The following is a 15,601-nucleotide window of genomic DNA, read 5'->3' as shown; positions in this document are numbered from 1 at the left end:
GGTCTTTTCTGTCCCCCTTTTCATTCCTCTCTCCGCCTCTTCCCCACAATATAAGGGGGCTCCGTAGGAACTCACACGTGAATATGTATATGAGGTACATGCGTGGATTCAGAAGTAGGGAAGACTGTCCACTCAAATCCACACGGAAGGCCATGTTCACATGGCATCTGACCATGATGGTTTAGTTTCAAGGATGCACATCTTGCACGGATCGCTTCACATCAACCTTTTTTCTTTTATTGCAACTCAGGTTTTATTAATAAAAATGAGATGACGGATAATAATGGCTATTTATATTCATCTGTTTTAAAAAGGAGTTCTAGGGGCTTCCCTGGTGGCGCAGTGGTTGAGAATCTGCCTGCCAATGCAGGGGACACGGGTTCGAGCCCTGGTCTGGGAAGATCCCACATGCCGCGGAGCAGCTGGGCCCGTGAGCCACAACTACTGAGCCTGCGCGACTGGAGCCTGTGCTCCGCAACAAGAGAGGCCGCGATAGTGAGAGGCCCGCGCACCGCGATGAAGAGTGGCCCCCACTTGCCACAACTAGAGAAAGCCCTTGCACAGAAATGAAGACCCAACACAGCTAAAAATAAATAAAATAAATTTTAAAAAAAAATTAAAAAAAAAAAGGAGTTCTACTTTTATTTTCAAAAGAACAGGAAAAAAATTCCACACTACCAATATTTGTCAGGCTCCTGCCACGTGCCAGGTCCTGCAACAAACGCAGCAGGAACGGCCCTACAGCAAGCAGAGCACCCAACAGGAGACAAATGCATTTCGAGAGAAACAACAAAATACGGTAACAATCGACTTAAAAGTGGATTTAATACGAGTGAAGAGGGTGCCTCTGTCTGCCCTGGGAGAGCCCTCCCGTCCGAGGCATCCCGTACCTCTCGCCTCTTCATCGTTACGTGGTTCAGGAACACGTTCTAATGTAGTGAGATAAGTTCCCAAACGACTGGACAATTTCGGCAAAGACAGCTGCCGCATCTCTAACACTTAACCCAGGGGACTTTTCGTGTGCTCCCGCGTTTTATTTTTAGAGCTGCTTCTTCAGAAGCTCAGCCGAGACTCTGCAAAGCCCTTCCGTGAGCACACGTGGATACAGATGCCGTGTCACCCGAAGCTGCCCTAGTCTCCATGTATCACCACGATCAGCCAAATCACTACCTCATTCTCTGAGCGAGATTTTCAACTGTCTCAGAACCGGAGCCTGGCAACTGGTCTGCAGTGTTCCCTCAACACACGAGCCTGGCAACTGGTCTGCAGTGTCCTCCCAGCACACGACCCGGGTGGATGGCGGCCGTGCGCTTCCAGAGGACGTCAGGGTACCAACCTTCCCCAGAGGAAGACATTTACAGACCTGTTCTTACAAACCCCACCGCTTAGTCACGGGGGAGCAAGGACGTTTCTCATTGGGGTTTGATCCCACCTCAGAACGTGGGATCACAATCCGGTCCTTACCTGCCTGGGGAGACCGAGGGGCAGGTGAAGAGCCAGGGAGCGGGCGAAGGCTCTGTCTCCACCTTCCTTGAAGGTCTCGGGGAACATCTGGGCAGCACCATGCATTTTAACACTTGGACACCCTGTGCCCCATTTCTCAAAGTGCTTCGCTGCTTTCCCACTGCCTGCGTGTCCGTTAAGGATAGGCTGCCTTCCTCTGGTCCCAAGCACTACCGACCCCCTGCTCTCCGGCCATCACTGAAATAATCATGGTTTGACCAAATTACTAATGGCCAGGAACTGTCCCCGTTATTCCCAGCAAATCCCTTCAGCAAACGGGCTGCTTGGCTCGCTGGGCTCTGCAGGGCGGAGCGAGGGGACGGCAGTGCAGGGCGGAGCGAGGGGACGGCCGTGCGCGCTGCCCCTTGTGCGGTCCCGTCTGGGGACAATCCTGAGGCCGCCAGCCTCAAACATCCCTGTGAGAGACGCTAACCCTAAGCCGGGGCCCCCCCTTGGGGTTGAGCGTTGCTCCTTTCCAGGAACGATCAACTGTCCAGCTGCACAAGGGGAGAGCGGGGGCTGAGGAAAGGGCAGTAAAGGGTGCTGGCGGAGGATAGAGTCACTCGGACGATTCCCAGGAGCAGTCTGGGGCCAGCAGCAGGCATTAGCGACGAGGTCTTGGTGGCATTTTATCCGTTTCCGTGTCTCCAACAGCTGCAGTCACTGAAGGGGTGAGAGAAAGAACGCAGGGACCCGGTGGTGGGCGAACGTGACCCCGGAGCCCAGGTTCACGCCAGCTCCCTGCCCTTTGGAGTCTCTGCAAGAAGAGACGTCTGTTTAACAGGAGCTTCCTGCAGGACGGAAACACGTAGTTGTGCCCTTCTTCTCTCTTACGTTGAGGAAAAGGAAGACACTCCTGCCTAAGGACATGTGATTTCCATTTAGAGATGAAGAATAAAATAATATGGGCGGTAGGACATACGGATTTCCCCCTCTTGTCGTTAGTTTGGCTTTTATAAAACATACATAACAAACAGTGCTGTGTGGACACATAAGATGTGTGATCGTGGTTCTCTAGTGCCCACCGTTCCCAGGGGACCTCTGGGTGGAACTTTCCAGAGCCCTGCTGGGTCGGCACCGCAGCCTCGCCCCCCGGGAACCCTGAACCTCACCTCCAGTGTCCGCGATGGTCCTGACCCGGTGACCAGGCCCAAAACACAGACAGTGGTTGAGCTCGTCAGTCAGTGGTTAATGGAGGTTCAACATCTGTAGGAGTTGCCACTGCCTCTTCCTTTTATTTCTCTTCACTTACTTATTTTACTTTTAATCTCTTAATTTATCTCTTTATTTATTCATATCAGAAGATATTAATCTTTTAAACTTGACTTTTTTATGCCTCATACAATGATGGCAGGGAAGGAAAAGTGTGGAGTGTTACGAAGCTTGTCATTCCAAGGGGATTCCGCCCAACACCAGGATTTCACTTGTTTCCCAAAGAATTTTTTTTTTAATCAAAGTTGAAATTCAAAATTTGCAGGGAATTGGAAAAAGTCTTTCCTCCTTTCATTTTTAACACCCACATCTCTGAGCAGGGCATCGTAGCTTTTGTTCAGTCGAGTTTTGAACGGACAGGCTCAGATCCATTTTCCTTGAGCTCAGAAGGCATTTTCCATCTCTGCTGCTTCCAGGCACCCTGGGGGGAGGGCGCTCAGTGAAATCAGGGTCCTGCAATAGGCCAGGGCGTCAGTCAGCGCCCACCCAGCAGCCCTGGGCCTCGCCTGCGAGGTGGGTCGTGATCTCCATCACTGGGGGCAGAGGTGATTCAGCTGCACTGGTCCCCACGTGTCCTCAAGAAACAACTCGTGGGCAGCGTCTCCGAAAGGGAGCAAGGGGCACGGTGCTTGTCCCTATTTCCACGTCATGGTTCTTAGAGAAAGACTTATGCCGCTTCATCTTTTTCCAACATTTCTAATTAATGGGAAGACAGTCCATTACCACATAAATAGGCCTGCCTCTATGTTTTAGTAACAGCTTTTTACCCTGAGAGCCTGAAATCTTCATTTCCCTACTTTCATAAATGCCTTATAAACCATATGAAACAGCCATTTTTGGAGGCCACAACATTTTGAACACTGGTAATTTCATATGGTTCAAACGAACATGTCTGTAGATACATTAGTATAAACACATGTTCCGTACCACATTGTGTGGAAAAGAAAAAATAAAATAAAAAGACATTCTACCTTTTAAGAATGCCAAAAGAGAGATTTCACAAACAATCAAATTTTCGTGGTCTGTAAGAGATTACCTAGAACATCATTAACAAACTATTAATCCTACATGAAATCGACACGCGCCGGATTTCATCTTGGCACAAAGTCCTATGAAGGGGGAAATTTGGTGAATGTCCACATACCATACAAAAATAGTTACTTTAAAAAGCCAAGACTCTGTTCTGCTTAAACTCTAGGAAAGGCTGGCTTCATGGTTTACCTCAGGCCCTGATGTTCTAGAAATCATAAGTCTGTATAATTTCTAACAGTTACACCAAGGACGTAGAGATATTAGCACCGCCCTGGAATAATTCACTTATCCTTGTGAAAGATGTACTGATATCGTGCTGTATATGGATGTGGCCCTATATAAAGAGACAACTATTTCTCATTTCCTGAGAGAAATCAGTTTTCATTTTAATTTGAAGGTGAAAAAGAAAGGAAACAAAAAATTCTAGTGCACAGATTCATTGTAGATGATTGCTAGATGTCTAGGAGTCATGTCTTATTTAATCCATAGAATAATTATAGAAAGTAGTTCACATTATGTCCGTTTCATAGATGGGGAAACTGAGGCTTGGACAGGAAAATATCTGCACAGTTTACACGGAGGGTGAGGGGAGCCAGCCTGCAGTCCCAGCCTCCTTGACTCCGTGGTGACGGTCACACGAACCAGTCCCGAAGGGTGCTGCCTTCTCTGTTCCTTTCTTCCTTGTTCTCCTACTTTTTCTTTCTTTTTGAGAAATACTTGTGGGGTATGCACTTCCAAAGATGCATGGCTCAAGTTCAAGGACCCTAGCCAGCACGGCGATACACTAAAGGCCCACGGAAGCTACAGGAGAGGGAAGGTGTGTGCTGTCCCTAAGCTCAACTCCACGGTCACGGGCTTCAGGCAAACGGAGGCCCCAGCTCCAGCCACCACGGGACCCACCATGTGGGCGCTGCCTGTACTTTTCACCCCCTCAGCTCGGGGCCACCTCTCCCTTGGGCTCAGGAGGCACCTCTGCCGTCTCCTTCACCAGACATTCAAGTGCTTCGCCCTGACGTGCGGGACCAGCCCCAGTGGAATGAGACCCACTTGGAGGCAACCATGGACCTAACTTACCTTTCCATAGGACCCTTGTCCCAAAACTTTTAACAGTTCAAACTGGGAAGGGTCGGCCTTTTCAAAGCCTGCTTTCACATGATGACTGATGTCAATCTCCTTCACGATGCCTTCTTCCTGCAAGAGAAAAATGACAAAAATACAAATCAAGGGGTTCCTCTGGATTCGTCCTCTGAAGTTACAACAAGTCGGGTATGTTATGGATTTTCAGGATAGGAGTTTAAAGCTGTGACGCCACAGAGCTTTACAAAATCAACTTGCTTATTTATACCAATGATTCCATTTGTGAGCCTTTAACTGTTTCTTTTCCCCATGGAGTTGTGTCATGTGGTCTTGCCAATATCTCAATGAAATCCATTCTGCTTCTTAACAGTTTGGGCAAACTTTTGGACAGGGAGGAACGTGGGAACCATGGAACAAAACGAACCTCTGAGAATCTGTCTTAATGTCTACACTGCTGTGGTCAAAAAGGTTATCAACAGGATCCATAGGCAGAAGTCGTTTGTGAAATGCAGATTTTTTTTCTCCTTCTCCTTATTATTCTACTCTCCCTTATATTTTTGCCAGAGCTAATGCAAAGAATGATTCATTGCCATCCAGAGATTATGTTTCAGAAGAAGCAGTCAGATAGGATTTTCCGTCAGTCCAGAAGCCTTCCCAGTAGGAAAGAAAAGCCCTTGATCTTTAAATTAAAACACTGGCAGAAATCACTACAAATTCTCATCAGAGAACTACCCGTCCCCAGAGACGTATTACTTCACCTGTAAGGGGGTATGCCACCTATCCACCACCAGCTATTTGAAATGGAAAAACTGTAAAGTAGGTGTTTTTCTGTGGGGAGGTGCAGGAGGTCACTCAACCCGCTGTGCCTCCCTCGGCAGGCAGGTGACCCAGCTCCTGCAGTGCAGCGTCGCCGGAGGGGCCCGTGCCCCGGACCCCAGGATTCCCGCCCAGGGCCCCGCTTCACCCCTCCTGTGAACAAGCAGCCCAGCACCCAGGCCATCAGGTCTCCCCAGCCCAGCGCATCCCACCAACGCGTCAGTATTCACCTTCCTGAGTCATCACTGCCCGAACATTTCGACTCAAAGGCTTAGAAGCGGATCTCTCTTAACGCTTCATTTTGTGTAGATTCTTGCTGTCCAAGTATTTACAGCAAACGCACTCAAAGCACATACCTAACCTCCGCCTCGGGAATGGCGTTAAAACCTCAGGCTGCTCCCTGATAATGCTGCAACGCAGCTAATGTCTCATTTAAAATCAGTAAGGTCTCGAACAGCAAAGACTCTCAACTACCCATAGAAAAAGGAACCAAGAGTTTCACATTTTAGATTTTAGAGTTCTGCATTCAGAGTGACATTTTGGCTTGAACTGGCTTGAGATATTTTGTTTTCCTCTTTCCCAAGAATTTTTTTTAAAAAAAGAGAAAAGGTCTGGAATCCAGTGCTGATTGCTGTGTGCACAGGAAACACCCAGATGGGAGCGGGGGAACATGCCCGGGCCTGTCTGCCTCTAACTGTTTCCAGACCGGACAGTGATATTTTCTGACTCATCCTGTGACTATCGCCTTAAAGGGCAACCAGATTCAAAATAGTGCCTATGCTTCATTTTGAAATAAATGCCTTTTACCTTTTATGAGGCAGGTCATTTTTTCTAGAATTCTATGTGGATTTTAATGCCATTCCCTTAAGAAAATAAAGTCTGTTCCCTCTACATATAGCACTAAAAATTTGGTTTGTAGCATAACTCCTATGAAAGAGTACTTTTTTAAGTAACTTGAGAAATCTGGGGGGAGAACCTGGTGTCATGGTCAGGCGCTTGCTCTGTAAGCAAGGATTTCAAAAATGTTCTAATGCGAGAGAGAAAAACTAGAGAAATGAATTGTTGAAAAGACATCAACATAGGACAAAATAATTTATGACAGTGAATTTTAGACTTCCTGTTGAAATTCTGACAGATGGAGGAAATTCCTGTGCAGGTATTAGAGACCCAGGGACAGTGATGAAAACGGCCGGAGGGGACCCGTCGCGGTGCCCTCCGTGCTCTGCCCTCACCGAAGTCACCTGGGAAGGTAATTTCCTCTGTTCTGAATCATCCGCTTTTCGTGTCATTAAAGGGAGAATATTTATGAAAAGTAAACGCAGATTAAAAGTTGTGAAATATTCAACGTTCATTGCAGCTCTATTTACAATAGCCAGGACATGGAAGCAACCTAAGTGTCCATCGACAGATGAATGGATAAAGAAGATGTGGCACATATATACAATGGAATATTACTCAGCCATAAAAAGAAACGAAATTGAGTTATTTGTAGTGAGGTGGATGGACCTAGAGTCTGTCATACAGAGTGAAGTAAGTCAGAAAGAGAAAAACAAATACAGTATGCTAACACATATATATGGAATCTAAAAAACAAAAAAAAGGTTCTTATGAACCTAGGGGCAGGACAGGAATAAAGACGCAGACGTAGAGAATGGACTTGAGGACACGGGGAGGGGGAAGGGTAACCTGGGACGAAGTGAGAGAGTGACATGGACATATATACACTACCAAACGTAAAATAGATAGCTGGTGGGAAGCAGCCGCATAGCACAGGGAAATCAGCTCGGTGCTTTGTGACCACCTAGAGGGGTGGGATAGGGAGGGTGGGAGGGAGGGAGATGCAAGAGGGGGGAGATATGGGGATATATGTATATATATAGTTGATTCACTTTGTTATACAGCGGAAACTAACACTCCATTGTAAAGCAATTATACTCCAATAAAGAGGTTAAAAAAAAAAAGTTGTGAAATATTAATGACAAAGACGTAGAAAATAAAAATCGGGCAAGTGTTAGCTTTGTCTCCAAAAAAGGGGGACAGGTCATTCTAGAAATCACTGATTTGCATGCAGGATATCACTTCTCAGAAAGAGCAAAGAATAAGTTATTAAACAGGTGACTCGTGAAAGTGCAGAAAAGAACAAGGAAATCACCGAAACTCTGACTCGCTCCGAGCAAGTCCTGCCAGGCTAACCCCGTCCCACTCCGGGCACTGTTAACGCAGCGGTGGCTGGAGAACTGCAGCCTGGCTTTCGGGGGTCCCGCCGGGAGCTCAGGTCAGCAGAGGCCGACATCTCGAGGCATCTCCCATCAGGGCACCACAGCTCCCTCTTCTAGACCCCGAAACAGGGCGCCCTTGCCAGGGAATGACATCTTGTTCCAGAGGCTGTGCCCGTGGCGCTCCTGCATCAGGACCACCAGGGAACTCGTTAAAAATGCAGATTCCAGGCCTCGGGCGGGTCTACGGAGCCTGGAATCTCTGCGAAGGACGGGGCTTCAGCTGGAGCCCCACTCGCCGTCCTGCAGGGTGGTTCCCTGCAGCACACAAACAGGCTGTCCTGTCCGCATCCTTCTCAGGAAACACGGACTGCGTGGTCCCACCGCCGCCCACCAGCTCTTTGAAGGGATTTCCACACTCACTGCCCCACTTCCCTCCTCTCCTCTCTCACACCCACCGCCACCCGCTCTCTCCACCTCGTCAAGTCATCAAGACCCTCCACGGGGCTCAACCCAGGGGTCAGACCTCAGGGTCCGCCGCACTGGGCACCATCCATCACCCCGTCTTCCTCGAAACACTTCCCTCACTTGGATTCCAGGACATCATGCCCCCCGGGGCTCCCGACACCCCCCTCTCTCCTGTCTCCTTATCTCCCTGTCTCCCAACGTCCCCTGGACCCCGGCTCTTCCTCCCCGTCATCCCCCCTCGGGACCTAGTCCTGCCTCGGGGCTTTGTGCTACCGTCTGAACGCCGGCAGCTCTCAGGTCTGGACCTGCCCCCAGAGCTCCAGACGTGAGGCTCCGCCCAGGTGAGGTCCTGAGTGCGCGTGTAGTCGGGGAGACCTCAGGGGCCGGGAGCCTCCCGGGGCCTCCGCTCGATGTGGGCAGGGGGGAGGGCTACGGGGCAAGCCTGGCATTTGTCGCTGGCCCTCTGCCCTGTCAGCTGCTCTGACCCGGGGCATGGCCTCTGGGTATTTCCTACCACTTCCCAGCTCGTCAATGCATTTAACTGTTTAGAAGAGGTATTTTATCCATACTTTCAATTGTTTTTAGCAAGAGGGCTCACCACAGCTAGCCCACCTTACTGCTAGGAACAAGGTTCAGAAATGCTTTGAAAGTGGAGAGAAGTCGCCAAGTAGCTCATCTGTCTCTTCCAGGGAGTGAAGACCGGGGACCCTTGAAAAGTCCCTCGGGGAGGCGCACCCCACCCCAGTAAAGCGTCCAGAACCAACGACACAGGCCATTCACTACAAAGACCCCCGAGGAGACGGCCGTGCACACGTTATAACACAAGGCAGAAGGACCAGGCGTGAGCCTCAGACTCAGAGCCAGAGGAACCACCTCCTTCCAGGCAGGTCCGGTGGCTTCTCCAAGGGAACCCAGGGGCCGAGCCACAAGCGGATCCCGACCTCCCGGCGCCCGGACGGGACGCAGGCTCCAGGCAGCGTGGCTTCCGCTCCCACCCGCCCGAGGAAGCTTCTGAGACGCGGTGGGTCACGCACTGCAGACTCCCCTCTGCTCCTTAAATTGCCCTTCACACGTCCCCGCCAGTGTGTCTGCTCCCGCTGGCGTGAGCAAACGTGAGGTGCAGTTACAGGGCCAGCTGCACTGGTCCAATCGGTTCCTCGGGAAACTATTTCTACTGAAAGTTTCCACTCCGTTTCCAAAGGGCTAAATATAAGCTAAGGCATTTAGGATGGCGACACTTCCCCAACGAGAGTGGGACTCCAGCTGGTTCTACGGGCACTTGCTGGCCTCTAGACAGAACAAGGACGGCCCACGGAAGAAGAACAAACCCTGCGTGAAGGCACAGGAGCAAGGGAACGAAAAAGGAAAACGCTGGAGGAAACCAGAGGCCGGAGGCAGCGGCTCTGAGATTCCGGAGAAGGACGATGCACGGAGCGGTGGCCCCTGCCTGGGGTCCACCGGGGCGGGGGAGGGGGGCGAGGTCCAGGGCCTGAACCGCAGACCCACCTGGTGCAACGCCCGTCTGGATGCCGCAACTCCCCGAGGGACAGATCGTGCAGTGCACGCAGGGCACTCTTTTCTCATGCATCTTGGAATGGCGTTTTCCCTTTTTCTACCAAAGAAAGTGACCCAGCCCCCAGGGCAGTCACGGCAGTAACTCACACGCAGGGACAACCAGCCAGGCGTGTCCACCTTCAGAAAGAAACCTTGAGCTGCTCCTGAAGCCCCTCAGGGTCTGAACTGGGCTGAACTTGGGACTCATACATCACAGCAGGGGGAACTGAAGAAACTCAGAGGAGAGGGGAGGAGAAACAACCAAGACGTGTCTCATATTTATTCTCTGGCTTTTCCTTCCCATCCAGACTTTTGCCCTCTACCTCCCTTTTATTAGTTTTGTTATTAAAGGCAAGGTGGACTTTTCCCTCTGTTTTTAAATGAAAGTGCCACCCCTCATGGCTTCTTTCTTTGCCCTCATTGCCTGTCGTTCCCTCAAATTATCTTCCCTTCCATCCTTCTGAAAGCCTCTCGGTCTGCTGGTATTTTTATAAATCACAGTCTATGCAAATTGGACGCCCTGGAAGCTGTGACTATAGCGGTGGCGGGCAGATGGAACAGCGTTTCTGCAGGGGCCTCTTGCACAGAGAGGGGAGGACACAGGCGCCCCACAAGCACACAGGCTGCAGGCTCCCAGGTTCTGACACCTCGACGACCCTCAGGTGGGTTAATTCTAGTAAGTTCCATCAATCCTTGAGCCCCCTGAGAAAGCAACGTTCTGTGGAACGTGAGCTGTGCAGTGACAGAGGCCCTGGTACCTGGGTGTGGTGTTTCAGGCGCAGGTTCTAGATGTGGCCATTGACAGTTTCCATCTCATCTGGAAAGCCACCTTTAAGGATGTGCTTTGTAAAGAGTCACTTTGCACAAGGATGAGGAAGTCGTTATCCGCATTTGTCAAGAGGCACTGAGGAATCGCCAAAGAGCCTCAAAACTGTGGATGGAAACGTATGTCGCTAGGTCCCGCCGCAGAGAAGCTTCCTTACGGGACACACACCTCTGTATGGGGACAGTGTCTGTCCTGGGGCAGTGGGATGTGTGCTGACGGGGCTGAGTCTTTATTCTTTAGTACAACGTTAAAAATAGTGCCGAGTAAAGAGGGTGATAAAATGATACCAGGCTGCCTGCCTGCCGCGCACCGAACAGGCAGTTATCACCCTTTCCCATCCGTCCTCAAACATTGTCACTTCGCATCTGAGATGTGTGGTGTGAGAGAGAGAGAGGCTGCACTGAGAGTTAAGAAAAGCTGACAACGTGGGCTTGAAATTCCCAAACGAAAAACCTCCGCGACGATCACCCACTATCGGGGTAACTATAGTCTCATCCCAGTGAGATCGACTGGGCCAGCTTCATGTTTGTTTCCAGAAAAGGGAAAATTTCACTTATCTGAATATCATCATCTCCAAGACTTAATTATTTATGTATTTCTGACTTGATATCCAATTTTTTTCTTTCAAAATCAACATTTCGGTGAATATCTCTATCAGAACAAGTTGTTGAAAACTGTGATGTTTCTGACAGAGGTGAGGACACGCTGAGTCAGCTGGTGTCAGGGACTCTGTGTCCGTGGGATGCGTCCCTCCTGCCAGGCTGTTTTCTGTTCCAAGTCTCTGCATCCATTGTCAGCGGAAGGCCCAGCATTCCCCGCTCACAACTGTGCTCTCTCCACAACAAAAACGGGCTGAGCCACCTGTACAGACAGCTGGACGTCAATTCTCACTATTGTATGAGGCCAGCTCGTGCTCCTTCTCTAGTAAAAGGTGACAGACTCATAGGGACACGTAATTAGCGGCAGAACATCTACCAGCATCATTACAAAGGTTTCATTTATTCTTCTCTTCAGGTATGAAACCAAAGGTCCTCCAGAACCATCCGTAAGAATTTCTTTGCATTCGAAGCTGGTCGTCAGATGGTAGGTAAGAATGTTCAAAAGGGCAAGAATATTCTCAAAGATAATGTGAACATTCAAAGTCCAGTGGATTGTTTGTGTTTTTCTTGCTCTACCGGGAAGAGCATCACTGAAAATCTGTGCATGGGAACATTTAAGTCAAAGGTACAGATTGTAACGAAAGTACAGATCCTCCAGCGCCCACTGGCACACTAGGCATAAACAGTGACTCAAGGGTAAACACCAAACTATAGCGAAAGCTCTGCGCTGTATCCATCCAATCACTCAGACGTCCTCTGAAGACACCTGGCTCGGGTACCACAGCCCAGTACACTGCACACTCGTGTCCAGTGGGCAGGCACTGATTAGGCATCTCTAAGCAACACTTATGTGGAGAAGGGCCATTTGGTTTCTGCAAAGAAAACACTGCTAAAGTAACAGGCTTTTTTTAATGGTGCAACAAACACACAGCAACAGTTACTAAAACTGATCGCTATGATTGGGAAAGTCTTATGCTGGAATATCTATATTTATAGCCCTTCCTCAAAGTAGAGATCACTTCTTCCTCAAAGAATCCGCCTGCCAATGCAGGGGACACAGGTTCGAGCCCTAGTCCGGGAAGATCCCACATGCCACAGAGCATCTAAGCCCGTGCGCCACAACTACTGAGCCTGTGCTCTAGAGCCTGTGAGCCACAACTACTGGGCCCGTGTGCCACAACTACTGAAGCCCATGCACCTAGAGCCCGTGCTCTGCAACAAGAGAAGCCACCGCAATGAGAAGCCCACACACCACAACCAAGAGTAGCCCCCACTCGCCGCAACTAGAGAAAGCCTGCGCGCAGCAATGAAGACCCAACGCAGCCAAAAATAAAAATAAATAAACAAATAAATTTATTAAAAAAAAAAAAAAGTGATGTTGGTGCCCCTCTCATGAGCAGGCATGTTTGTGATCTGCATGAGGGCGGACAAAGCAGAATCTGTGGGGTGTAGATAAGGATGAATTATTCAAACTGGTAACATCTTAGCAAATGGGAATAACTTGCAAAAGGATCATAAGCCGCCACTTGGGTGAGTGGAATGATGGCGGCACAGTTTAACATGTGGGCAAGTGTGCAGGATGAGGTCATGCGTTTGGGAAAACAATGACTGTGCCCTACAAAGAATTTTATATTTTGACAGAGAGTAATCAGTCACAAGGCAGGAAAGGATCTAAAAACCACTGAGTCCACGTCTTGGAAAAACATATGCCACTATGAACAGAAAGTCACCGGTCTCACTGGACAGCTGGGCAGACCGGTGGGCACTGAGCAGGAAGCCTGCTTTTATTCACACACAAACTCCACGGTCACCAAGAGGCACGCACGCTCACACCGTCCGACCCAGGGATCTCACTCCTCAGACTTTATCAAAACAATCTGAATATGGAAAGCTGTTTGTTACAATGTTGTTTTTAATAAGAGTGAAGAAATGAGAAACAATTTAAATGTCCAGCAAACAGTGGAAGAATTAAGTAAATGATGACATCCACCGAATGAAATTTTACAAAGGCATTAAAAGTGATTACACCATTTACAGTTGCTCCCAGAATAATGAAATACTTAGGAGAAAACTAACAAAACACGTACAGTATCTGTGTGCTGAAAATTACCGAACGCGACTGAACGAAATCAGAGAAGAGGTAAAAAAATGAAGGGACATTCATGTTCACAGATTGGAAGACTCAGTGAAGAGTATAATTCTCCAAACATCGATCTGTAGGTATAACGCAATTCCCATCAAAATCTGAACAAGGCTTTTTGTAGATATAGATAAGCTTACTCTAAAATTTATATGGATTCCATATATATGCGTTCGCATACAGTATTTGTTTGTCTCTTTCTGACTTACTTCACTCTGTATGACAGTCTCTAGGTCCATCCCCCTCACTACAAATAACTCAATTTCGTTCCTCTTTATGGCTGAGTAATATTCCATTGTATATATGTGCCACATCTTCTTTATCCATTCATCTGTTGATGGACACTTAGGTTGCTTCCATGTCCTGGCTATTGTAAACAGAGCTGCAATGAACATTGTGGTACATGACTCTTTTTGAATTATGGATTTCTCAGGGTACATGCCCAGTAGTGGGATTGCTGGGTCATATGGTAGTTCTATTTTTAGTTTTTTTAAGGAACCTCCATAGGATATATGTATGCACATGGCTGATTCACTTTGTTGTACAACAGAAACTAACACAGCATTGTGAAGCAATTATACTCCAATAAAGATGTATAAAAAAATAAAAATAAAATTTATATGGAAATGCAAATGACCTAGAATCCCTAAAAACAATTTTCAAAAAGAATAATAAAGTGGGAGGAATCACTTTACTGATGTTAAAGCTTACAACGTAGCTACAGTAATCAAGACGGTGAGGTACTGGTGGAAGGACAGACACACAGACTAACGGAACAGAACAGAGAGTCCGGGCGTGAACCCATCCCATTCAAATACACCCAACTGATTTTTGAGAGGGTTGAAGAAGAAATTCAATGGAGGAAGGAGAGTCTTTTCAACAAATGGTGTTGGAGCACTGGACCTCCAAGGCAAAACAAAAAACAAAAAAAAACAGACCTAAATCCCGTTTTATACAATGAACTGAAAATGGATCACAGACTTAAATGTAAAACATAAAACTATAAAACTTTTAGGAGAAAAGCTTCCGGACCTAGGAATAAGGGGAAAATTCTTAGATATGATCTCCAAAGCATGATCCATAGAAGGAAAAATCAGTAAATTGAACTTAATCAAAATTTAAAACTTTTGTTCTGCAAAGACTCTGCTAAGAAGATGAAAAGAGAAGCTATAGGCTGGAAGAAAACACCTGCAAACCACTTATGCAACAAAGGTCTTGTAGCTATAACAAATAAAAATTCTCAAAACTCAACAATAAAACAAAACAAATAATCCAATTAGAAAATGGGTAAAAGAGATAAACAGTCATTTCGCCAAAGAAGATATACAAATGGCAAACAAGCACCTGAAAATATATTCAACATCATTAGCCATGAGAGAAAGGCAAAACCACCGTAAGATATCACTACACACCTATCAGTGGCTAAAATAGAAAATATAGTGATAACATCAAACGCTGGTGAGGATGCAGGGAAACTGGATCTCTCATCCACAGCTGGTGGGAATGGAAAATGGATTAGCTGCTGGAAAACAGTCAGGCAGCTTCTTACAAAATGAAACACGAACTTACCGTACAACCCAGTAATTGCATTCTCGCACATTCATCCCAGAGAAGTAAGAGTAGGTTCACACAAAAACCTGAAGGTGACAGTTCACAGCAGCCTTACACCCAAACAGGAAACAACCCAGATGTCCTCTAACTTAAATGCTTAAGCAAACTGGGACACATAATCCAGCAACAATAAAAAGGGACAAACTACCGATACACACGACATGAGGGTGTCTCCGCTGAATGATGCTGAGTGAAAAAAGCCAATCTCAAAAGATTATATTTATACTGATGAAATAAAAATTCCTATTTTGAGGCAAGACAAGAAAAATGTAAACATAAAACGTTTTCTCTGCCTGTTTGGGCCTCCTCCTTCCCCTCTAGTTTGCTCTGTGCATCTGGCATTATACATTAACCAGACCTCCCCAATGGCAGTAATACCAGCTCAGCCATGAAGATCAAATTTACTCCTTCTGTGTCAGCCACACAACTCCTTAGAAGATAGCATTCTTTCCTCAATACTGTAAGGGGTTACGATCACCCACCACTAGCCTTGTACGTGCAGACAAGCCTTACGTCCAATGCCAATACATCAATTCCTTTACAGGTA

The 15,601-nt window shown here is 47.6% G+C and overlaps 1 protein-coding gene across 4 annotated transcripts in view; it reads right to left on the bottom strand.

Annotated features, from left to right (window-relative positions):
• Positions 1-15,601, bottom strand: part of RPS6KA2 (ribosomal protein S6 kinase A2) — a 375,008-nt gene that overhangs the window by 84,567 nt on the left and 274,840 nt on the right. For 3 of the 4 annotated variants that reach the window (XM_036871414.1, XM_036871417.1, XM_036871415.1), the window contains one exon: positions 4,822-4,938. In XM_036871414.1, the coding sequence (XP_036727309.1) occupies positions 4,822-4,938 (117 nt within the window). Of the gene's footprint in view, positions 1-4,821; positions 4,939-5,870; positions 5,996-15,601 lie in introns of those variants that run through there. The other variant, XM_036871418.1, reaches the window with a different exon arrangement.

This window comes from Balaenoptera musculus, chromosome 12 (assembly GCF_009873245.2).
Source record: "Balaenoptera musculus isolate JJ_BM4_2016_0621 chromosome 12, mBalMus1.pri.v3, whole genome shotgun sequence".
NCBI lineage: Eukaryota > Metazoa > Chordata > Mammalia > Artiodactyla > Balaenopteridae > Balaenoptera > Balaenoptera musculus.
Note: the sequence above shows the minus strand (reverse complement) of the source record. Positions and strands in the feature narration are given on the sequence as shown.